The 25,151-nt window shown below is 42.7% G+C and overlaps 1 protein-coding gene across 2 annotated transcripts in view; it reads right to left on the reverse strand.

The window, feature by feature from the left end:
- GALNT15 (polypeptide N-acetylgalactosaminyltransferase 15) overlaps window positions 1-18,175 on the reverse strand; it is a 41,125-nt gene extending 22,950 nt beyond the window's left edge. The window contains exons 1-4 of one of the 2 annotated variants that reach the window (XM_027822032.3): window positions 17,818-18,175; window positions 17,060-17,623; window positions 11,554-11,720; window positions 9,153-9,357 (exon numbers count right to left, since the gene is read on the reverse strand). In XM_027822032.3, coding sequence (XP_027677833.2) covers window positions 9,153-9,357; window positions 11,554-11,720; window positions 17,060-17,622 — 935 coding nt within the window. In that variant the 5' untranslated portion in view covers window position 17,623; window positions 17,818-18,175. Of the gene's footprint in view, window positions 1-9,152; window positions 9,358-11,553; window positions 11,721-17,059 lie in introns of both variants that reach the window. The other variant, XM_043540992.1, reaches the window with a different exon arrangement.
- Window positions 18,176-25,151: the final 6,976 nt, after the last annotated feature.

Below are 25,151 nucleotides of genomic sequence, written 5' to 3' on the forward strand. Positions count from 1 at the left end.
TCCAGAATGCTCCATTGTGACTGCTCTGGACAGCACTCTCAACTCAGATGCACTGGCCAGGCAGACAGGAAAAGCCCCGGGAACTTTTGAATTTCATTTCCTGTTTGGCCAGTGTGGCGAGCTGATCAGCACAGGTGACCATGCAGAGCTCATCAGCACAGGTGACCATGGAGTCCCAGAATCGCAAAAGAGCTCCAGCATGGACCGAATGGGAGGTACTTGATCTGATCACTGCATGGGGAGAAGAATCCATGCAGGCAGAACTCCGTTAAAAGATGAAATGCCAAAGGCATGATGAACAGAGGCTACAACAGGGACACACAGCAGTGCCACGTGAAAGTTAAGGAGCTGAGGCAAGCCTACCAAAAAACAGAGGATGCAAATGGTCACTCCGGGTCAGAGTCCCATACATGCCGCTTCTATGATGAGCTGCATGCAATTCTAGGTGGGCTACTACTACTAATACTACCCCACCACTGTCCGTGCACCTGCAAGGGGGGAGTCTCATGCAACAGGGATGAGGATTGTGTGGATGAGGAAGATGAGGAGGAGGAGGAGGTTGAGGATAGTGCACAGCAGGCAAGTGGTGAATCCCTTCTCCCCAGCAGCCAGGAACTGTTCATCACCCTGGAGCCAATATGCTCCCAAGGCGGGCTCCCGGACCATGAAACCGGAGAAGACACCTCTGGTGAGTGTACCTTTGTAAATATAATACAGGGTTTAAAAGCAAGCATGTTTAATGATTAATTTGCCCTGAAGACTAGGGATGCATTCGCGGCCAGTACAGCTACTGGAAAAGTCTGTTCACGTGTCTGGGGATGGAGTGGAAATCCTCCAGGGACATCTCCATGAAGCTCTCCTGGAGGTACTCTAAAAACCTTTGCAGAAGGTTTCTGGGGAGGTCAGCCTTATACCGTCCTCCATGGTAGGACACTTTTACCATGCCAAGCCAATAGCAAGTAGTCTGGAATCATTGCAGAATAAAGCATTGCAGCGAATGGGCCCAGGCTTTGTTGGCATTCAAGCAACGTCCGTTCTTTATCTCTTTGTGTTAGCCTCAGGAGAGTGATATCATTCACGGTCACCTGGTTCAAATACAGGAAATTTGTTTAAGGGAACAGTCAGAGATGCCCGTTCCTGCTGGGCTGTTTGCCTTTGGCTGAAAAGAAATCATCCCCGCTGTTAGCCACGCGATGGGGGGAGGCCCTTTCATGCTGAGCTGTTTGTGTTTGGCTGACAAGGATTTTCCCTGATACTAGCCACGCGGTGGGGGGCGGGGGGTGAAGTGATCATCCTAGAGAATTGGGGTGGGGGGTTGGGTTGTGCTTTACATTCACCCTAAAACCGCAGTCCCTCCTTTTAAATGGCCAACCCAACGGGCTTTGTTTGGTATGGGAAAGGAGGGTGCTGCTGTCTGAAACCGTTCCCACATGTTATGAAGATTGAAGAAGACGAAACCCTTTGCCTTACCATGACTGCCTGCAAGCCGAATACTGTTGCCCAGCTGAGCGTGTGTGATGTCTCACACCAAACCGGCAGGCACTCAATATAAGAGGCAAAATGCGACCATGTATCAAAAGCTCATGTGCTATGTAATGTGAATCACTTGATTCAGTGTGAAATAGTCTTCCCTTTGTTCTCTAAAATGTATCTTTTTAAATACTAGTCTCCCTTTTTTTCCTCCTACAGCTGCAAATGTTTCTACGCTCCCCCTATCATCTCCGTCCCAGAGGCTAGCACAGATTAGAAGGCAAAAAAAACGCACTTGCGATGAAATGTTCTCAGAGCTCATGCAGTCCTCCCGCACTGAAAGAGCTCAGCAGAATGCGTGGAGGCAAACAATGGCAGAGACCAGGAAAGTGTTAAATGAATGCAATGAGAGGAGGGAGGAACGTGATGAGAGGAGGCAGGAGCATGATGAAAGGAGGCAGGATGCAATGCTGAGTCTAATGGGGGAGCAAACTGACACGCCCAGGCGTCTGGTGTAGCTGCAGGAAAGGCAGCATGAGCACAGACCACCGCTGCAGCCCCCGTATAACTGCCTTCCCTCCTCCCCAAGTTCCATATCCTCCTCACCCCGATGCCCAATAACGCAGGGGGTTGGGGGGGGGAGGCTACGGGCACCCAGCCACTCCACCCGAGAGGATTGCCCAAGCAATAAAGGCTGGCATTCAAGAAGTTTTGAACTGTAGTATGGCCTTGTCCTTCCCTTCTCCCTCATCCACCACCCCACCCAGTGCTTCCCTCCTCACCCACCCCTCCCAGGCTATCTTGCGAGTTTTCCCCCTATTTGTGTGATGAATTAATAAAGAATGCATGATTTTGAAACAATAATGACTTTATTGCCTCTGAAAGCGGTGACTGAAGGAGGGAGGTCGGTTGGCTTACAGGGAAGTAGAGTCAACCAAGGGGGCAGGTTTTCATCAAGGAGAAACAAACAGAACTGTCATACCGTAGCCTGGCCAGTCATGAAACTGGTTTTCAAAGCTTCTCTGATGTGTAGCGTGCCCAGCTGTGCTCTTCTAATTGCCCTCATGTCTGGCTGTGCGTAATCGGCCACCAGACGATTTGCCTCAACCTCCCACCCCACCATAAACATCTCCCCCTTATTCTCACAGATATTGTGGCGCACACAGCAAGCAGCAATAACAATGGGGATATTGGTTTCGCTGAGGTCTAACCTGGTCAGTAAACTGTGCCAGCAAGCTTTTAAACATCCAAATGCCCATTCTACCACCATTCTGCTCTTGCTAAGCCTATAGTTGAACTGCTCCTGACTACTGTACAGGGTGCCTGTATATGGCTTCATGAGCCATGGCATTAAGGGGTAGGCTGGGTCCCCAAGGATAACTACAGGCATTTCAACATCCCCAACGGTAATTTTCTGGTCTGGGAAGTAAGTTCCTTCCTGCAGCTGTCCAAACAGACCAGAGTTCCTGAAGATGCGAGCGTCATGCACCTTTCCTGGCCATCCCACGCTGATGTCTGTGAAACGTCCCTTGTGATCCACCAGTTCTTGCAGCACCATTGAAAAGTACCCCTTGCGGTTTACATACTGGCTGCCAAGGTTGTCCGGTCCCAAGATAGGGATATGCGTTCTGTCTATCGCCCCAGTTAGGGAACCCCATTGCAGCAAAGCCATCCACTATGACCTGCACACTTCCCAGAGTCGCTACGCTTGATAGCAGCAGCTCTGTGATTGCGTTGGCTACTTGGATCACAGCAGCCCCCACAGTAGATTTACCCACTCCAAATTGATTCCTGACTGACTGGTAGCTGTCTGGCATTGAAAGCTTCCAGAGGGCTGTCGCCACTTGCTTCTTAACTGTGAGGGCTGCTCTCATCTTGCTATTCTTGCGCTTCAGGGCAGGGGAAAGCAAATCACAAAGTTCCATGAAAGTGCCCTTATGCATGCGAAAGTTTCGCAACCACTGGGAATCATCCCAGACCTGCAACACTATGCGGTCCCACCAGTCTGTGCTTGTTTCATAGGCCCAGAATCGATATTCCATGGCATGAACCTGCCCCATTACCACCATGATGTCCAAATTGCCAGGGCCCGTGCTTTGAGAGACGTCTGTGTCCATGTCCTCATCACTATCGTGATCGCGCTGTCGAAGCCTCCTCGCCTGCTTTTGCAGGTTCTGCACATACTGCAGGATAATGTGCGAGGTGTTTGCAATGCTCACAACAGCAGCGGTGAGCTGAGCAGGCTCCATACTTGCCTTGGATTGGCGTCTGCAGGAGAGCAGAATTGCAGCGGAAGCGGTGGATGACGACAGATGCCATGAGAATAGATATTTATACAGAACGACGAGAGGACCTGCGAGGTGGATTCATGGCACCGGGAGAGTGGAGTTGCAGCGGAAGCGGTGGAGGATGACGGTTAGCACCGTACACATTTCCCGAGGAAGAACACAAGTACCCGGGAGCACATGACAGACAACATGGAGAAATTCACTATGGAGACAAGAGCAGCAGAGCAGAGTTGCAGCGGAAGCGGTGGATGACGACGACAGTTAGCAGTCCTACTGCACCGTCTGCTGACAGCAGTATGGCGTCTGCACGGAAAAAGGCGCGAAACGATTGTCTGCCGTTGCTTTCACGGAGGGAGGGGCAACTGATGACATGTACCCAAAACCACCCGTGACAATGTTTTTGCCCCATCAGGCATTGGGAGCTCAACCCAGAATTCCAATGTGCAACAGCGACTGCAGGAACTGTGGGATAGCTACCCACAGTGCAACGCTCCGAAAGTCAACACTAGCCATGATACTGTGGACGCACTCCGCCAGCTTAATGCGCTTAGTGTGGACATATGCAATCAACTTCTATAAGATTGACCTAATTTCATAGTGTAGACATACCCTTTGCCACCTTACCGTTTACCCCTTTTTCCAGATCATTTATGAATATGTTGAATAGCACTTGTCCCAGTACAGATCCTTGGGGGACCCCACTATTTACCTCTCTCTATGGTGAAAACTGACCCTATTCTCATTATTCTTACCCTTCATTTCCTATCTTTTTACTGCTGCACTGTTTCATAGTAAATCTATGGTTCAAATTTATGGTTCAAAGAATTCATCCTAAACAAGTCTTACTTGAGGCTCTGTGCACATGGTAATTATTTTAGGAAGATTTTGTAGTTTCTGGGGAAAGAATTTTGATAAGGTTATCAACTTAAGCCCGAAAACCAAAAAATAACACAAACTAGTCAAGTACCCCTGCTAAGTGAATTCAGTAATCCAATAAGGTGTATAGTGATCCTTTTTCAATAAGGATGGAAAGAGCTCTATAATAATCTTTCCTTTCTCTAGAACCTTTTATCACAAGGTATTCCAAAAGGCTACATAACCTTAGGCAGGATGTTTTTCTGGGTGAGCCATAGGCTGGTGACTTGGGAGCCCTGAGTTCCATTCCTAGTTCTGCCATGGGCTTCCTTAGAAAAATTCACTTCACTTCCCTACTTCCTCATCTGCGAAATGGGAATAACACGGTTTATCTGCCTCAAATGGGTATTTGTAAAATGCTTGAAATCCTTGGGGAAAGGAACTATTTAATCAACAAATAATATGTTATATTCATAGATGGAGCTGGCAGTCACACCTATAGTTTAGCTTACCTAACATTTTGCTATTGAAACTTACATATAAGGAGCACTTTGATGATCCCGACTGAAATGTAGCCCTCTCTGAGATGGAATTCAGTGGCACACAGTAACACAACCCAACATCTGAGGACAGGAAATGGAAAATGACACCCCTAGCTAAATCTTTAGGGAAAGGTAGGCAGGCACTAGGCAGCATGACATTGGCATTTGTGTGGGGTAGTAGAGTTACCAGCATGATACCTGAGGGCATTGTACTGTGGAAATTAGTTTATCTTAGATGAAACAAATTATACTTGTCTTAGTTAAAGATCCCATGGCATTTTCCCCAAGAAATAAGGTTACGATTGATATCCTGCATAAATTCCAACTCTATTACTTACACACTGCCTACAAGTCAGTGGGAACTGCAGGTGTTCAGCCGGTCTGAAAATCAGGTGTCCAAGGTGAGCACCTAACAACTGAGGCATCCTAAAGTTAGTGGGCACTTTTGAAAACAATTGGCCTGATTCATCAGATCCACTTCCTGGAGCAACTAAGTATTTCTTAGGGGTCTGCCATCCATCCTCATGGAGTCTTGGAGAATGGGAACCTTTCTATATATAGAACCTATCAATATTCTCTATTTTAATGCTTAAAAAGTCTACTGAAAAGGATATGATTCCATATGGGGTTGTTTTTTTTTGAATAATTCCTATACAAACCTACTGGTTTCATACCTGTTAAATTGTATAGGTCTTTGCCATAAGAGACTGGGGCCTTGTCTTACTCTGAGGTTTTATCAACTGGTGTAGATACACCAATATAGCTACACTAATACAAGCCCTCAATGTAGAAGCGTTGCACCAGCATAAACTGTGATTTGCTCCTGATTTGAAACTTGTACAGTTGCACCAGAGCAGCTAGAACTGTGTAGTTGCACTGGTGTCTAAAACCCCCAGTGCAGAAAGTGAGCTGGCTTGGGATTACCATGTAATTAGTCAGTATTTTATATGACAAGGAATCTGTGCTTACCTGTATTAGGTTACTATTTTCACCAGCTCCTACTGCATTAGGATAATAAATGCAACTCAGGAGACCTGCATTCATAGTAAAGTTTCGAAGCTGTATTAAGTCAATGTTCAGTTGTAAACTTTTGAAAGAACAACCATAATGTTTTGTTCAGTTATGAACAACCTCCATTCCCGAGGTGTTCATAACTCTGAGGTTCTACTGTAAGTGCAAAGTATTATTAAACCATCTTTCTGCTGCTTATTCTTCAAACTTGCTTTTTGCAACATGATTGATTCACGAATGTGTTTGGAGTCTTGGGACTGCATGATTTTCACAAACATCTGAAATTGTTTGCTTATGACTATTTCCTTGATATCAGAAATAGAAAACCAAAAGTATGATGCTGTTGCCAGAAGCCTGTATTTTGTATTTCAAAAGGAATAACTTAACTCGAGTTGAAGCTGTCTGTGTAGATAAAGTATCTGATTCTGCCTTCACGTTGGATATTACATTAATATCACATTTGTCTCCCTGTAGTAAGTTAGTTTGAATTTATATATATATGTATATTTATTTATATATATAAATAATATGTATGTATAAATATATATATAAAATTTGTTTTGTTCTTTCTTTTCCTTTTTAACATTAGATCTAGGAGAGCATTGGATTGTTATTGGTTGGAACTCCTGCAAAGGTTCAGACATCAGAAAGGCAGTATATAACCCAGGCAGTTGCTGAGTCACTTTCTGTAGCTGATGAAGTGCTCTCCTACGCTAAAGCACTTTCTTTTACAGCTAAAGTGAATGAGTGACAACTTAATTAGTGCACAATGAGGAAAAGAGGTGGGTGTTTCGTGAGTCAGTGAAACTTTGTTTTCTGCTTCACTATTGTATAAGGAGGTGAATATAGATTCAATTTCACAGCTCCTCACCTGCTTAATGAATTCAAGTTTATTATACTAATGCCTTGCACTTCCATAGCACCTTCCATCCAAGCACCTCAAAGACTTTATGAAAAATAATGACGTAACTTCCCCCGCACCATCACCTCCATCGGATAGATGGCATTATCATCATTTTACAGATGGGAACCGTGAGACATGGTGAGGTTAATGATTTGCCAACTGTCTTAGCAAGTCAATGCAGAACCAAGACTAGAACCCAGCTCTCCTGACTGACAATCCTGTGTCTTAACTACTACAAAATTCTCCCTTGCTTGGAGTAGGAACATTTCTGCTATGGTATTTAGAAAGGGATGATTTGGGCCACCACTGTTTTCCAAATCAGGCTACATTTCTATTCATGGGCCGCAAATCCTGCAGCCTTTATTCAGGACTTAAATCCTGGTTCCCTGTGCAAAACCGGAGTAAACAATCAGCACATTGGCTCTGCACAAGGTTTGTTGGTGTGTGCTGTAGGGGTCAGAAGCCTTTCCCATGGGGCACAAGGCACCAGTGAAGCTGCTCCATGATCACTATGGAAGCCTGGGGGTGACAGTAGCATTGGTGGCTTCCTCACTCTCTTGCCATGGGGAATTTTAGCCAGTGAATCAGTGTGGCATGAATTTGTGCCATTGGATCCATGGGCCATGCTTCCTCTCCTGCTCTTGTAATTTCCCTGTGAAGTGGCATGTAAAAAGCTTCCATGGAGCAGTGCGTCACTGTGACACTCCTTTAAGGGTTTCTGTAGCTCTTTTAGGGTACATCTACATTGCAATCAGGAGATATGATTGCAGCATGTGCAGACATTGGATACTAAGTCAAAGCCAGCTTGAGTCACAAGAGCAATGAAGCTTCAACAGCGTGGGCCACAAATAATCCAGAAGACAAAGCAATCTGCTTTTACTGGGAGACCCTTTTAGAAAAGGGCAGACATGGAATCCTAGAACAGTATTGTATTCCACATACTTACAGCATCTTTCATTTTGCATTTGAACAATGCAATCATCTCTAAAAGCGAACATGAATGAATTTAAAAGCAGATATTGTTAGCAGTAAAAGCAGCCTATTTCATTGCCTGGGAACAACCTTGTTTGCATCTTCTTACTATGGTTACTTACTGATCTAGTAAGTGTTTTAAAGGAGGCATTATATTTTTCTTTTCAAAATACACCCACACCGCCTCAGCAATTCATTGTATTACAAACAGTCTTAGTTTACTGTTATGTTACAGAATTTAATGTTCAAACATTTACTTTTCAGTGGCTTCAGAATTCTTTCTTTATTAAGGAGTATGTACTTACTGCATATGATTCTTGAAACACTTCAGTAACCTAACCTCTTTGTGATGCTTGGTGATTGCTGAATGCTGATCACAGCCAGGCTTTATCTCTATTTGTCTTTGTGAACTTGGTGTTGGTGAAATAGCTAGGATTTAGGCAGCCCGAAAAGTCTTCTGTTTTTCCATAGATCAACCACAGGTACAACGTAGGAGAAAGCAGCGCAGCCCTTCCCACCCTGCCCCGTCAATGTGCATCAGCTGTGATCTGACAGGAGCAGCTCACAGGAGGAGAAGGTAATCCAGCCTCTGGGCCTATTCAATCCTTGGCCTCGCTATTAAGACTGCCAACAAGTGTAGCAAATAATGCCAACTGTTGTAGCAGTTTCTCTGATGGATGCTTGTCATCTGTTGCTTGCTGTCTGGGATTGCCAACTCATTTCATGTTGGCCACCATATGCTCCAATACGAATGCATTTCATACACTACAGACACAGGCTGTATTCCCTCTAGGCAGCCCTAGAGAGAAAGGGTTTGGTAGTGTGTCTTATTAAGTGCCTGATCTGTCTAGTCTCCTAAATTTCAGGTTAATGCACATGGAGTAAAAGTAAAATAACACAGTATGGATAAAGGGATGAAGAGACCATGAAAACCCAAGGTAAAAATGAATTTTGAGAGATCATGAGTGTTGTCCTATTATCAGGAATTAGTATAAACTTGTGCATTATGAACAATATAAATAGTTCAAGGATCACAGTTCTTCACGGTGATACGCTCCCTTCTAACAAGCATCTAAACATTTTGTACACTAAGCCCAAAGGGATATTTACCTGTCAGTGGCTAGTCTGCCCAACAGGGGTTCTAACCAGCCTGTGTGACACTCACAGTGGGAGTCCATGAAGACCAGCACGTCCCCAGTTGCCCGTGCAGCTCCCAACATACGACCCTGGATGACCCCGAGTCTCTTGTTGCTCCTGATCAATTTCACACCATCCAGCTTGGAGATGTATTCACTCAGGGCTGACTTCAGATGCCCTGCAATAAATATAACAGTCATTCAGATTTCAGTGCTGATTCAATCTGTCATCAAAAAAACAAAACCAAAACCAAAAACAGTTTGTGGCAAAAATGGTACTCCCCAGTTAGTAAAATGATTTCTGGTTTAGCTTTGTATTCATCCTTCTCATCCATGCAGGGAGTAAAGGGGAGCAAAGCCTCATCTCCAGCTCCTATTTAGCTAAGTCAGACCTTTCTAGCTTGCAGTTCTGGGCATTGGGGCTGTGCTGAGCCACCCCTTTCTTCCCCCTCCCTTCTCCCCCCCCCCACTGTGAGGAAATTGGGTAGGGAATGATGGAACCGTGGTTTTGCCTCCCCACAAGTCAGCCAGGAGAACTGGCTGGGCATACTGGAAGGCGTGTGCAGGCCCCTGGAAAGGAGTGCAGTACACTACTCTCCCCACGTGACATCATTGTGAAAGGGGAGAGTTGGGAAGGAATGATGACTTTCTCAGTCAGAGTTCCTCTTGAGGCTACTCCTTGGGCAGTGAATCTTAACCACCAATTTATATGCCAAGGGCACAATCTAGCATTTTATTTTTAATGTGGTGTTGGTTTAAAAACAGACGCAAGGTGAAGTGAATTTAGAACTTGTAATAGATGTTGGACTAACACAGTTGTGGAGACTGAAGTCCTCTGTTTCCAATAGGGACAAGCCAGGAGTAATGTGACCTTCCCTTACATTTCCCTACTTATGTGTCCTTCCATTATAAACTGGAAGAACAAACTCTGAGGTGAGAGTATAATTTACTAGCAGTGAAGAATCCATGTTTTCCCAGAGCAATCTATGGAAGAAGATCTCCCTGCAAGCAGTGTTATCAGAAACGATGCATGGGGAGGGGGAGAAACACGGGTCACATGCCCCCCAGATTTGCTACTTGGCTTGTACTGAACATGTTCACATGGACTGAGCATGCTCAGTAACATTTGCTAAAGCCACTGCTCTCCCTCTGCCCTCCCCACTGTCAGCAAGTACGGGTCATCTCTGAGTGTTACCACCAGCTTTCCCCAAATTATCACAAGTCTCATGACATCTGTTCTTTTTCTTAAAGTTGCAGCTCCTGGAATTCTGTAAGAATCTCAGCTTTCATTGGGAAAAAGTAGTTCTGCATTTGGAAAGAAGCAGGATGATGCACTTTGTGTCACATGAGGATGAGGAGGTACTTTCCAGTCCATTAGTAACTAAGGTGTCTTTAAGCAGCATCTACTAGGGATAAACATCTTTAAATCAGCAGGCCCGGATTACTTGCACCCCATGGATTTTAAAAAAGGCTGGCTGAGGACATCTCTGGGCCACTGATATTAGTTTTAATAAATCTTGGATTAATGGGAAAGTTCCAGAAGACTGGAAGAATGCTAAGGTTGGGCCAATATTCAGAAATGGCAAATAAGATGACTTGGCTAACTATAGGCCATTTAGCTTGATATCAGTCCTAGGAAAAATAATGGAAAAGCTGATTGTCATTAATCATATTCCCATCCTCTATTAATCAACATGGTTTTATGGAAAAGAGGTCCTGTCAAACTAACTTGATTTCATTCTTTGAGATTATAAATTAGGTTGATAATGGTAACTGCATGGATGTAAATATACTTAGACTTTTGTAAAGTGTTTGACTTAGTACCACATGCTATTTTCATTTAAAAAATTAGCGCTATCCCCAATATTTAAAAAGCACACATTAAATGGATTGAGAACTGGCTAACTGAGGCATTTCAAAAAGTAGTTGTAAATGGGGAGTCATCATCAAATGGGGGTGTTTCCCATGCAGAGATTAGTTTGAGGTCCACCATTATTCAGCCCCTTTATCACTGATCTGAACGTAAAATATAAAATCACTGGTGATTAAAATTTGTGGTTGACACAAAGATTGGTTGAGTGGGACGTAATGACTAGGACAGGGCAGTCATGCAGAGCAATCTGTTTGGTGAACTGTGTTTAAAAATAAAGGTTTTAAAACTATTGGAAATGACAGGAAAACACAAACACTTTCAAACGTAGGATGAAGCTGAATTTTAGGGGAGGAAAAGTAAAATTTGGCAACCAGTTTTCTCTATGTTTAGCTTGCTTTTGGAGGGTCCTTCTAGTTCCATTCTCCCTGACCCTGCCATGCAGTATTACAATTTCCTTCCAAGAGCTTGAAAATAGAATTTAGGGAGAGCAAAAGGGAGCTACCTTGTTGACTGAGGTCATCGACAAGGATAATTTCCTTCAGAGAGGCCCTTGGGGCTGTATCCATAACACTGTGCACAGTTCTCAAGAGAGTAGACCAGGCTTCATCATGGAAACAGATGATGACACTAGCTGTAGGAAGGTTGGGGTCATAGTCCTGTTGCAGACAGCTGTATGTGATAGAATGAGAGCGGCACAATATGGAAGGTTGCAACACTTCTTTTTTGTTTACTTATTATTATGAACACATCCATTTCTCTGAGGCTGAAAGTCACAATCTACCCTTACTTCATTGCAGACAGCTCAAAATCTTTGCTCAGGGTGAAGTGATGGTTAAAAAAGCAAACGAAATGTTAGGATGTCTAATGAATGGGATAGAGAATAACAGTGAAAATATTATAATGGCATTATAGAGAACAATAGTTTGCCCTCACCTGGAACATTGTGCTTGGTTCTGGTCATCCTACTTTGAAAAAGACAGAGCTGAAATAGAAAGGGTCCAGACAGACAACAAAAACGATTGGAAGCATGGAAAGACTTTAAAGATTTAAAGATGTGGCAAATAAGGAATAAGATAGAAATTAATTAATTAATGGCAGGTTTCAGAGTAGCAGCCATGTTAGTCTGTATCCGCAAAAAGAACAGGAGTACTTGTGGCACCTTAGAGACTAACAAATTTATTAGCGCATAAGCTTTCGTGGGAAGTGGTCTGTAACCCACGAAAGCTTATGCGCTAATAAATGTGTTAGTCTCTAACGTGCCACAAGTACTCCTGTTTTTTTTAAATTAATTAATGTTATAGAGGAGGTCAGTCTGATGCGCCTATTTTCCTATTCTCACAAAACAAGAACAATTTATTTGTCTGTTCCTTGAAAATCAACAACTTTTAAATGGATACTACTAATTTACACAATGCATAATAAGCCCGTGTAACTCATTGCCACATGATATTATTGAAACTTAGTATGATCAAAGGAAGATCAGACGTTTATATGGATAATGAAAACATTTATAGTTACATTACATAGGTTAAATATATTTTTTTTCTAAAAAGGGTATACATTCAAAAAGGGTTATGGTTCAGGGCATAAGCCATCCATTGATGGATGGAGGTTAAGCAGAAACTCTCTGAGTGGGCAGATTATTCCATAATTGTCTACTTCAAGATTTCTTGCTCCTTCCTTTCAGGTTTTTGGTACTGGCCAGTTTCAGAGAGGATTTCTGACCAGAAGGCTCACTGTTCTGATCTGGTGTGGCATTCCCACATGGGGTATATTCCTGATCCTGTTGACGTTAATGGGAGTTTTGTCATTGAATTCAATGAGGCCAGAATTTCACTTATGAAAGTCACACATTGGGCCAAACTAATTAACAAATTAACAATTGTTGGGCCAAATTAATCTATGGTGTAACTTTATTAAAGGCAATGGGATCAATATGGCTCAGGTTTGTTTGGTTTTTTTGTTTAATATCTTTGTGTTGTCACTTAAGACAGGAGAAAAGGGATAAACCCAGTGTCTTGAAGGAGGCAATTTGTGTTTCCAAGCAGAAGAATCTGATTTAACAATTGTATTCAGAGACAGGGAAGGGAAAGCAAGAAACTGATGCAGCCTCTGAACCAGGAGCAACAAATACTGCCATAACCAACTGTGGATTTTTGCCACAATCCCATAATGCTTTGCATCTTCTAGTGTTGTCATGACAAGAAAGTTGATGCTATTTTGGGGGGTGTTGATCGGAAAAGGACTGAAAATGACTGCTCTGGACTATGAAGCCTAGCTGGTGTGGCATTCAGTTGCCATGGTGATTGACAAGGAATTAAAATTACAAATAACTAGTCTTCAGTTAAATGAGAGGGGCTGTTGGCGCATGAAACTCCTTTTCTATACTTCGGGGCAGCTGCACAGGCTGTCAAGAAGGGGCCCATAACTGGCTGATCATTTCAAACAAGTAAAGGTCATGACTGATAAGGGACAGAGCAGAGGGGTCTAATCTGACCCATGAACAATACTGAATTGTGGTCAACACTACATGAATTCAGACAAGGCAAGGGCACTGTCAAAGGAGACTCCTGCTCGGTTTCAGAAAAATGTCTTATTGAGATTCAATTCCCAGCAGCATTTCAGTGGGAGCTGTAGTTTTGTGAGGTAATTTAAAACCTTTTAGACATTTTGTATGTTTGCATTTGCCTGGGTACATAATATCTGACATTTAAAATCCCAAGAGAGAAGAACCGTGGTTTGTGGACAAGGCCCTGTCATAAAGTCAAGATGACAGGATTGACTCACCCCCACTGTCCAGGGGGATGCTAACTGCACCTTGGCAAGAAGAAAGCAGGTGTTCTCAAAGGTGGCAAATGCACCCCTGGGGGATGATACTGGAAGGGTGTTGAGCATTTGTACCTTCAGGGTCCTGGTAAACGAGAGTAGCATTAAAGTACAATTGGCCCCATTAGCGGAGGATTCCCGGGGCTAGGCGTGGTCACCTGGCCACGCTCTCTCCCGAGCCAGAAAAGTAAATGGGATTACGTGAGGTATGATTTTGTCCTATTGATAAGTTTTCGTGAGAGGGTGGAGTGCATGTTGGCAGAGATCCAGGACTTCTATTCATACATGTTTTGAAAAGTACCACCGACATGCACCAGGGATACGCAGGAAAGACTATGGTTGTACGGAGCAATGCTTGACGTGTAAGGTTGTGGGGTGTAGCTGCAGAGGTCAAAGGGGCCACCCTCCACATTGGATGGTCGGGTCCAAGACTTTATGGACAGCGCATGAGTGGCAGGCTGCAGCGAACAGCAGGCAATTTAGTTGTTCCAGTGCACTGCTTTAATGCAAAAGACAATGCAACGGTTTGGTGTCAGCTCTAAGGGACAGCACTTCTAAGAGTATGTTCTATGACAAACTCCATACATCTTAAAGCTGATTTATTAGTAGATGAAATATATAGAAGTGGGGGTTTATCATTATTATTTTGCAGCATGCAAGTAAGTTAGGTACCTCAAAATAAGTAGGTATGGTCCCTGCCACAACAGTTTACCACCTAACTTCAGACAGGCTGCAACAAAGGTAGAATTGTATAGAAATAACTCTCTGGAACATTTCTAGCTGGTTTTGGTTGGGTAATTATAGAATTATATAATTCATCCCTGCATTGCTCTAGTTTTTCATCCGTGTAACTCAGCTGAAATAAAAACAAATTAAAGATAATGTATATCAAACACTGTTAGCAAATATGGAAAACATCCCCTAAGTCTTGAAGTTTGTCTCCTCAAACATGGACTGCCATTTGTCTCTAGTCATCAGAAAATGACCACTGCAAAAGATATCTGAAACCTCTTGCTTGCGTAGGGCCAGATCACGTCTTTTTGGTATGCTGCACTACTCAAAGGGGATGCATCAGAGACAGTCTGCCTCAGAAAGGCAGGATGTCTCTCAGAGCTCTCCCAGTGCTCTGGGGAGCATGGAAGCTGCTATATCCCTGTAAGACTTGCTACATAACCCATCTCACATGGCTAGCCACATCAGAGGGAGGCAGAGCCATGGCTCTACTTGCTTTCTCTCCCCTCCTATACCACATTCTGGAGTCACACCCCCTCAGATGATAATTGGAGTAGCAGTGAGTTCCGGAGCTGCTATTCTGCCTTAAGGAATCCGTTCAGGAAGGGGGATTGATGCTCTCTCTGTCCTCCACTACCTGCTTGGCTAGGTACCAGGTAGAACCTCACCCATCGAGACCAACTGATGCACAGACTAACTGCCAGTGAACTTTTCACTAGATCTTCTTAGCAGGCTATAGCCCTGTAATCTACCTGTGCCTCAGTTCCCCCATGTGCAAAATAGGAATAGTCCTTCTCTACCTCTCAGGGGTGTTGTGAGATAAAATTAATTAATGACTGGAAGGTATTCAGATACTATGTTGATGAGGGTTATATGACTACCATGACATAAAGAGGAGAGCTTACAATCTAACCAAACAAGACGAAGTGTAGGAGGCCCAGAGATTTTCTGTTATTCTCTGCCCTTTCCCCAGTGTTAGTGGTATCATCAGCTCCTGCAGGGAATACACGAAACTGTCCACTTGAGAATACAGAATATAATAGAAAATAATGTTATCGCTTTACTAGCTGAGTGGCAATGGACACCAAACAGATCAATACTTTTATAGCCCTTTGGACATGCATCAAATGTCCTGGCATTCTGTTCACATCAGGTGCACTGCAAAATATTCAGCAGTCAGGGAGCAAAGTCATTTTTAGACCAAGATTCTGCCCACAGTGACACCCAAGCAAGCCCACAATAACTATACGCAGGGGTAACTCAGTGCTGAATTTGGCCCAAGTTGTTTTGCTTATTTCAGTCCCCAAACAGTCAGTGGTCCCGCACAAGTGAAATTCAGAGCAGAATCTGGGCCACTGCCTACATATGAAGCACTCTGAGAACAAAGGATGGAATCAGCTGAATAGAATACAGTAAATAAATAAGTTTAAGTATATGTGATTATTTAACAAAAGACACCTAAACAAGCATAAATAAGTCCCTTATATTGGCATCTTATGGCTAGCACAATTCATCTGCGTAGCTTGCCTTTCCAACAGACCAACCAGCCCCGTAGTTCTCACACACCAACAGATGGCTAAATAGCACTGACTGGCCCTGGCACCTGTTAAATAAAGCAGCCAACTGCAACATTTTCCCATTCTGATATGTGCCAGCAGAGGCCGCCATACTCCTCATTAAATGAGCAGGCTAATAAATAAGTGCACTCACAGGTTGAAAAGTCAGAACTTGTTGGCTACCTGGGTGAAGTAGGACGATTGCCTCTGCCAGTGAAAGTGAAAGGGCAAGAGAGGTACATAAACAAGGAGCAAAAGAGTTTTACAAATAACATAGCCTTGTACACTAATTCATTGTACACTTGTTCTTCCCTCTCTGCTGGGACTGGAACCCCCAGAGTGACTGGTACGTTGGTCCAATAAAAGATACTACCTCACCCACCTTGTCTCTCTGGTACATTGTAGACATTCTTCCTTCCACGCCGCCTTATTGTTTTAAGAAAACCAAAATCCCCACAACAACTATAGTATTTAAGAAAGGGAGAAAATGGGACAAGTGTCTCTCATGGCTCTTGTTATAGCATTTGCTGTGCTCTCAGTATCCCCAGGGGATGATATAATGGAATGAAATGAAAGCTGTTGTACCCTAAGTTATTTAAGGAGACAGGAAGAGGAGTGTGCTTTGTCTAACTAGGATGTGTCTTGCTAGTTTGAGCTCCAATTTCTGATCTGTGTTTCAGGGTCCCAGCTCGTAGCATGGAGTTTGGGAAAGGGACATGGATTTGGGGGAATGGATATATTTCCTTATGGGGAGGAGGGCTGGTTGCTCCAACTGAGGAAGATGATATGATAGAAAGGGGACAGGTTTCTTAGGGGTCAAGGGAAAGGTTTTTTAGGGGGACAATTGGGAGGGGTCAGGTTTCTCATAGGAAATAATTAGGATGTTTTACTTACAAAGGATGCCGCACCTCAGGCAGCTCCCTGCGCAGAGAAATCCGCTCACTGAGCGCTTCATTAAAGCCATGAGTTTCCAGGCCAAGGATTGCCAATTGCTCACCCCCAGCAGCCTCTTCTGAATCCTGTAGAGGAAAGGACATGAGCTGGGACTCTTGGTTTCCCCTGGGCTTGACATTAGTCTTTTCCTCCTGCCTTTTGCTCTGCTGCTTCACCATTCGGTATCCTTTTCTAGCCTTGCTGTCGTTTCTCCTGGCTATGGGTGACACAATGGCCACTAGCAGCTCGTCCTCCCGGAGGGAAATGAAAGGGGCTAACCCCACCATGGGGTAGTACTGCTGGCTCTCTTCCTGAGTCTCCAACATTTCTTGGGTTTCCGGAAAGTCCAGCTGATACCCTTCTCTGGCACTGAACTTTAATGGCTGGGATGTCCCCTCTTTGTTCAGGTCCCGGAATGGTGGATTCAGGATTGTAACCATCAGTAATAAAAAACCCAGCATCAGCAACAACAAGAGAAACTGAAGCTTACGTGATCCATATCTGCACCTCTTCTTCAAGAGCATACTGTTGGTGACAAAACAATACAGATGGTCATGCTAAATATCACTTGGATATTTTTTACAGCACAGCTCTCTGGTTTCTTTGCAGCAATAAACTGGTCATTACTGTCTGCTGTGAGGTTCCCCCTCCCCCTCGCATTTCACTGATGTTGTTTCATGCTTTCCCGTATATTTGTAGACAAAATCAAAAATACCTACTTATGAGAGATAACATAGATCCAATTAGATAAAGGAGATCCTTTATTATACAGAATCCCAGATTGTCTAAGAAAGAATGTATTTAGCTGACCAAAAAGCTCATTAAAAGGTGCTTTAAGTTTGATTTTCGTTTTTAATTCTGAGAAAAAGTAAAAATAAATTCCATTTTTTATAGTTTCCTTCCAGAATATTTCCTGCCACTGCAAAGTTTCCAATCGCTGCCTGGGCTGGAGTGATATTATCTTTGCAAGCAGATCTGACAGCTTCCCCTGTTTTGACGCGTCAAGTTAACTGTGATCAACAGATGAGAACTAGTCAGTCCCTGACTTTCTTTCACACATAACTACAGCACTCAGTCAAGGAACCCTTTGCCAGACATAATACAAAGCAATGTGTGTGTCTTTCTCTTGGTCCTAATGCCCTCACTGTTCTTGTCCTATCAAATCAAAACTTTGCATGGAACTGTTAGAGGTGCACTAGAAGGAGGCAAATGCTGTTTCGGGAAACAAATCAAGAAGCACACATGATTCTAGTTTAGAATATCCTTATTAAGCGGGGAATATATATAACAAACTGAATTGAACAAAGGGTTGAATGCACATGATATACTGAATGCTAAAATGTGTTTGCATCATAACATCTTGACTCTGGAATATATAGGTATTTTTATGTGTAATAAATATTTATATCTTTAGTCATTTTAGTGCTGGCAAAATGTACTGAATTATCAACCCTGGAGACTGGAGTCCCTAAATCAGATATTGCATTGGCAGTAACAGTGCAAGCTTTTCCACCAGTGGGTACTAATGTGTTGCAACCTGATCTGGAAGGACCACCGATGGGACTGAAACGGTAGTTGAGTCTCTGTGGCATCTTTGCTGATACTACTAACAAGGTTGGTGCTAGCTGGTGCTGACTGGGGCATTTGTTTTTGTGAGACGAGAATAGGAAATGGGCTGAGACTATCAACTGCACATCCCATGGAATCATGTGCCTCTCAACCTGGCAAGGCCCAAATATGGGACAACATCACAATTTTATAATGTGATATTTGGTAATTTTCTTAAAGCCTCAGCTCCTGGAGGCAAGTGATTATATGAGAATCTCTGCTCAGTTTTTAAAAATGTATATTTCTAGCCCTTTTAGTTGTAGAAAAAAGCCTGAAAACATAAACTGAGTGTACCTTAAAGGTTCAGGAACCAGACAGCAAATAAAAAGAATCCAATATTTTTTATTTTAACAAACAGTCTCATGACTTTTAAGCCAATCTTACGATTTTGGGGGCCTGACATATGATGTGTTAACACTTGGGGTTCACAATATGGACTGATCCTAAATGAGGGACACAAAGACGTATTCCTGCAAGACATTTAAAATGCTACCGGATTCTTCCTTTAGTCTAAATAATCCCTTTGTTATAAGCTACAACTGTTTCATGAGTCTTTGTTTCTGATGTAAATAATTTTCAACAATAAAAATGAAGGCACTAAAATGAGTGATGTCCCATTAAACAAGAAGATATGATGTAGCATCCTCTAGTGACTGCAGGCTGGCTCTTTTTAAAAGGGTGTACTATCTGCCATGTCAGAGTGCACTCCCACAGCACCCTTACACACTAGTATGCTGTATCTTGGCTCCTTCCCTATCTTAGTTGTGCTTTAAAAGGTATGCTATAGCCCAAAGCATATCTTGGAGAGAATTGGTATGTAGCCAATGTTTTGGAAGCATCACCATTGTGTGTGCCTTTTCCACTTTTACCCACATAACCAGTAACATCCCAAGCCACCATTAGTTCAGAGTTTGTCTGATGAGAAAATATTGCTCTTTTTACTGGATTTCATAGAAAACATTGTGATGTCTTCAATTCAGCTGGGAAGCATTACCAATTTTCATGAAAAAAATCTGAGTTCAAAGCCTTCATTGAAATAACAATGCATGTCAGCTACAGAAAGGCAAAATGAACCATCAGTGAAGAGACCTGTCCTAGGCAATTTGCAAAGAGCTGGCACCAGCAACTTGCAGACTATTCAATTTCATAGGAAGGGAGAAGCAAGGATTAAGGAAGAGGGGAGTGGGTGAAGTATTATTGATTTTTCCCCCAGTTGACCTAACAAAATGCATTTATTTGATTTGTAATATATTTTTTAGCAGGTAAACCGTTATAACATGCTTCTGTAATAGCTCTGGTCAATATAATTCTGGGCTGGTGGTGGAAATCGGAGTTATAACATGACTCTGTTCTTCACTGAAATGTTGTGTAGTGCTGAACAACTGCTGCTCATCTTTCTCTCTAGGGATAGCTGCATTTCAGTGGCAGGTAAAGCAGTCCAGTTTGCAAACACACAGATATCTTTTCTACTTTTAAATTAAAGGTTGCCAGTTAAAATTAAAGTGGAAACACATAGAGTCTAACAGATAAGTAAACCCTAGCCATTTAGAACCATGGAACTGAACAATTGAGGAAGTTATTTGTACGTAGATATTTCAATATGCTCATACAGTTCACACAGTCGAGTAAATAAAATGTACATGGGTAAAATACCACATTGCACAGTCCAAAACAACCTTAATTCCTTGTCTAGCTTCAGTCTCTAAACTCAGAACTTTCTTACACACCACCACACCATAGTATACATTTCTAATACAATCAACCAACCCTCATAAACTGTTTACCATCAACAGACCATTTCTTAGGTCACCTCCCCAGTTTGGGTCAGAAAAATGAGCATTGTGCTTCCTGCCTTCTCTATACAACCACTGCCATGTCATTCCCATGTGTCAATTTTACTCTGGTAAGGAAGCTACTTCTATCCCATCTTACTTTCCATATACAGTCAAGATACAGCACCATTCTCTTATCTGCTATTCCACTCGGAGGCAGAAAGGCCAGTCTTCCCAATCCCCCTGTCCTGTCCAGATGGAAAATTCAATGTATACCTTCTCTGTGTACCCTGCCAATGTGAGACAGAGGCTCCTCCTTGACATACAGACCATAAAGAATCTAGAGATGAGGTCAGCTAAAAATCATGTTCAAACAACAGGAGAGATGTTTCAGGTCTGGGAGAGAAAGAACCCAGGAGCTGTGAAATATGAGGAATGTCACTTTCTGAAAGTTAGCGGTGTTCCCAGAAAAGTGTGGAGGGATTAGTAAATGATCTCCAAGATGGCAGCTGCCAGGAAAAGGAGAAGAACTTTCTTCTGATGTTAGTTTAAAAAAAGAAAATCAATGCCATTACATAATACATTATTTTAGATTGTAAATTCTTTGGGGCAGGGAGTGTCCCAGCGTCTAGCACAATAGGTCATCCCAGTGCCTAGCACAATAGGTTGTGGCCTTTAGGCACTATCACCATATAAATATTAAATAATGATTATGTTGCTACAAGCTGAGATGAAAAAAGAGCTTTCCTTTAAACTTCTCAAACTCATTTACAGTGTTACAATATTTGGTGCTGAAGCCCTGACTCCTGGAAGCACATAAATACATGAGAATCTCGGCTTTCATTTATTTAAAAAGGTAAGTTTCTAGCCCTTGTGGTTGCAGAGAAAAAATTGCTAAAAATGACCCAAGTGTACCCTTATAGTTAAAAAAACAGAAGGCAAATAAAAAAAATCTCAGATTTATAATTTAAAGATGAAATCGTGATTTTTAAGCAAGTTTCATTACTTTTTGAATGGTTGTGATGGGCAATATTACATTTGAACATTTTAGAAAGAACCACAGAGTTCATCTTGGGGCTTTAAGAAGCTTGCAGCCAGTTGCTGTGGACAGCTGAAACAAATTTCACTGTGCTTTTAACAAACAAACAAATAATAAAATAATAGGTTGTTCATAGTTGAATGGCAAGGGCATTCTCGTTTACAATGTCTGCGGGTACTGGAATCCTACAAGTTTCAAATGGCTGTAAAATTCCCAAGTCTCATGTGACTGAATTATATTGGTAACGCAGGCTGAGCACTGGACAAGTCTTCCGTGTGTTTGTATGAATGTAAAAGATGAGATGTTTGTGTTGCTTCCTCAAAGTGGGAAGGGGAAATAGAGGATAGTCTCTTCTTGTGTAGCTGGTACATAAATAGTGGGTTAGTGATGCGTATATTAGTACCTGAAATACTGGACAGTATGGTATTCACTATTCAGTACTGATTAGATGAGCCATACTCAATCCCATGCTAGTGTGTGGGTATAAATTTTGTTTTATGTTTGCGCATAAGTAGGGGCAAAGTTACGGTTATTTTGGGGGGCTTGCCTCAGTTCTGCACTTTCAAACATTTGGGTTTTTCAGAATTTAACCTATAACTTAGAATTTCCAGGCTTTTAACAATTTACTGTTCATAAAATTGCAACATTTCATAAGGATTTCTTTCTTTAAGTTAGGGTACATATTTACGAAGTAAATACAGCTTAATGATGTTTTCTGTCCAGGATTTATTCTTCTAGTGTGAAAACAAAGTTATGTGCTTCCTATGCTCTTGCAGCTTCCCATGTAAATTTGAGTTGATCATTAATCTACTCTGATTCTTAGGGCCTCTAGTGTCCAGATAGCCATCAGCACCTAGCCCCTTCAGCTTTCTCCGCCTGATGGCAAAGATAGAAGGCATTCACTTTCACCCATTGCTGAGCAATCTGCTTGCTAGTCATTAAGAGGTAGAACATATCAAACATAGGATTTAATATTCATTTGAAATATAGGGGATTTATCCAGAGCAATAAACCCTTCAATCACTATGTTACATCACTCATGCTTATTCTCCCCATCTCTCTCATTTTTGGCATGTATTTTAGTCCCAAACATTCCCTTTCAGTTCAATGTTAAATATTAAGTGGCATGTTATGTTATCCATACACAAAGAGCCAACATATCCTTTCAACCTGAATAGTTTTTATTTCATATTCAGGAAAATCACTAAAAAAGAAAGAATGAACACAAGTCTGCCCGGGAGAGAGACTGTATATGCATAGGTTGCTACTCTATAATAGCCATCTCGACTTGATTTATACCCCTGCGCCAGGAGCAGATGATCAGGAAGACTCCTTATATTTAAAGCCCTGCATATATCTTAACACCTCCCCTCCATTTGCATAGCTACATACACCCCATAGTACAATTCTTTTCTGTATCCTAACATCAGCCTTATTTGCATGGATGTGAAGAAAATAAGTATATAAAACATGGAAGTAATTACATGTTATGTGTAAGCAGAGTCAGGATGAGCTCCACCCTGACATCTGGTGGTGAGTTGTGGCAAGTTGTGGAAAAGAACTTCAGGGCTGATCTCATTTGCATAGACACACCCACCCCACCTAGCATAAGCCCACAGCTGCCCAAATGGTCACTTTGGCTGCTGTGGGATCCCCAGTTTCAGCTCTTAGTAATTTTAGCTATGTCATGATTTCAGCTTGTAGTAGGGGAGCCTCAGTGCTGGTGCACCATTGGCCCAAAGTGAATTCAGCTCAGCAGCCTGTAACTAGACTCTTAATGGAATCAAAATTAGCTCTGATATTCCACAGTGGAGCGAGAGAGAGAGAGAGAGGTGGCGGGGGGGAGTTTGAATTAAATATTAGAGGAATTTCATTTTCGTAGACTCATAGAATCGTAGGACTGGAAGGGACCTTGAGAGGAAAGATAAGAATTATGGCAAGAGACCACCCTGGTTTTACCAGGAGAGCTTCAATTATTGGAAACTCAAAAAAGAGTCCTACAAAAAGTGGAAACTAGGTCAAATTTCAAAGGATGAATGCAAACAAATAACACAAGTATGTAGGGAGAAAATTAGAAAGGCCAAGGCACAAAACAAGATTAAACTAGCTAGAGACATAAAGAGTGCCAAGAAAACATTCTATAAATACATTAGAAGCAAGAGGAAGACCAATGACCGGGTAGGCCCATTACTCAATGGGTGGAGGGGACAATAACAGAAAATGTGGAAATGGCAGAAGTGTTAAATGACTTTTTTGTTTCAGTTTTCACCAGAAAGGTTGGTAGCGATTGGACGTCTAACATAGGGAATGCCAATGAAAATGAGATAGGATCAGAGGCTAAAATAGGGAAAGAACAAGTCAAAAATCACGTAGACAAGTTAGATGTCTTCAAGTCACCAGGGCCTGATGAAATACATCTTAGAATACTCAAGGTGCTGACTGAGGAGGGCAACTTGCCATTAGCAATTATCTTTGAACAGTCATGGAAGATGGAAGAGATTCCAGAGGACTGGAAAAGGGCAAATATGGTGCCCATCTATAAGAAGGGAAATAAGGACAATCAGGGGAATTACAGTCAGCTTAACTTTAATACCCGGAAAGATAATGGAGCAAATAATTAAGCAATCAATTTGGGAACATTTAGAAGATAATAAGGTGATAAGTAACAGTCAGCATGGATTTGTCAAGAACAAATCGTGTCAAACCAACCTGATAGCTTTCTTTGACAGGGTCATTCTTTTAACACGGTTTCTGCTAATAAATCATATGGGCAATGTAAAATGACGTCTGAAAACAGTGCAATAGTCCTGGGCAAACTAATTCCTAGAGCTGAGCTCTCAACTGCATTGTGCAAGCAATACTGTGGACATGAAAGCCATTAGGGTCTTGTGGGAGGTGGGCAGAGTGTAGCACCTGAGTGGCTGCTGCCAGACGCACGGTACCCCAGCCCCTAGATAGCAGCAGCTGCTCCCTTATAACTTTTAGCCTTGAGGAGAGGGTACACACCTTGGTAGTAGGAGACCCGCTGCCTGGGGGAGAAGGAATGTGAACAGGACTCTGTCACCTCTCAGGTGAGTGCCCTAACTCCTAGGCTGTGGAGTATTCTGATGTGGAGCTCCCTCAGTCTCTCTCGTTGTTCCACTTTAATTAAATACTTGAATAATTAAATATTAGGCCAGTGAAAGAATGAGACAGTCTTTAAAGCCTTGTGGTTAGGGCACTCATCTGCCCTAACCAGAGCAGAGTCCTGTTCAAATCCTTTCTCCCTCTCAGAAGAAGGGGAGACTTGAACTGGGGCTCTCTCAGTGTCTGGGTGAGTACCCCATCCACTAGGCTAAAGGTTTTAAGGGAGGTGCCCCTCCCCTTCTCACTGTTTTGTGTGAACACAGCTCAGGGGCCCAATCTGGTAGGCAGCCTCTGAACGTACCAGACCAGACCCCACACACAATTTAGGTGGTCAAATGTCTATCTTCCCCAGTTTGTGAATCACTTTCGGGATTAAACAGGACATAGGACAAGTACAGTGAGGCAGCAGTGCACATGCTCAGAGGCCAAAGAGTAGGCACCTAGAAAATGTTTACTGCAAAAATGTAGGCGAAAGTGAATCTAAGCATGTACAGGCAGCAGCAGAGTG

The sequence above is a fragment of the Chelonia mydas genome, chromosome 2 (assembly GCF_015237465.2).
Source record: "Chelonia mydas isolate rCheMyd1 chromosome 2, rCheMyd1.pri.v2, whole genome shotgun sequence".
NCBI lineage: Eukaryota > Metazoa > Chordata > Testudines > Cheloniidae > Chelonia > Chelonia mydas.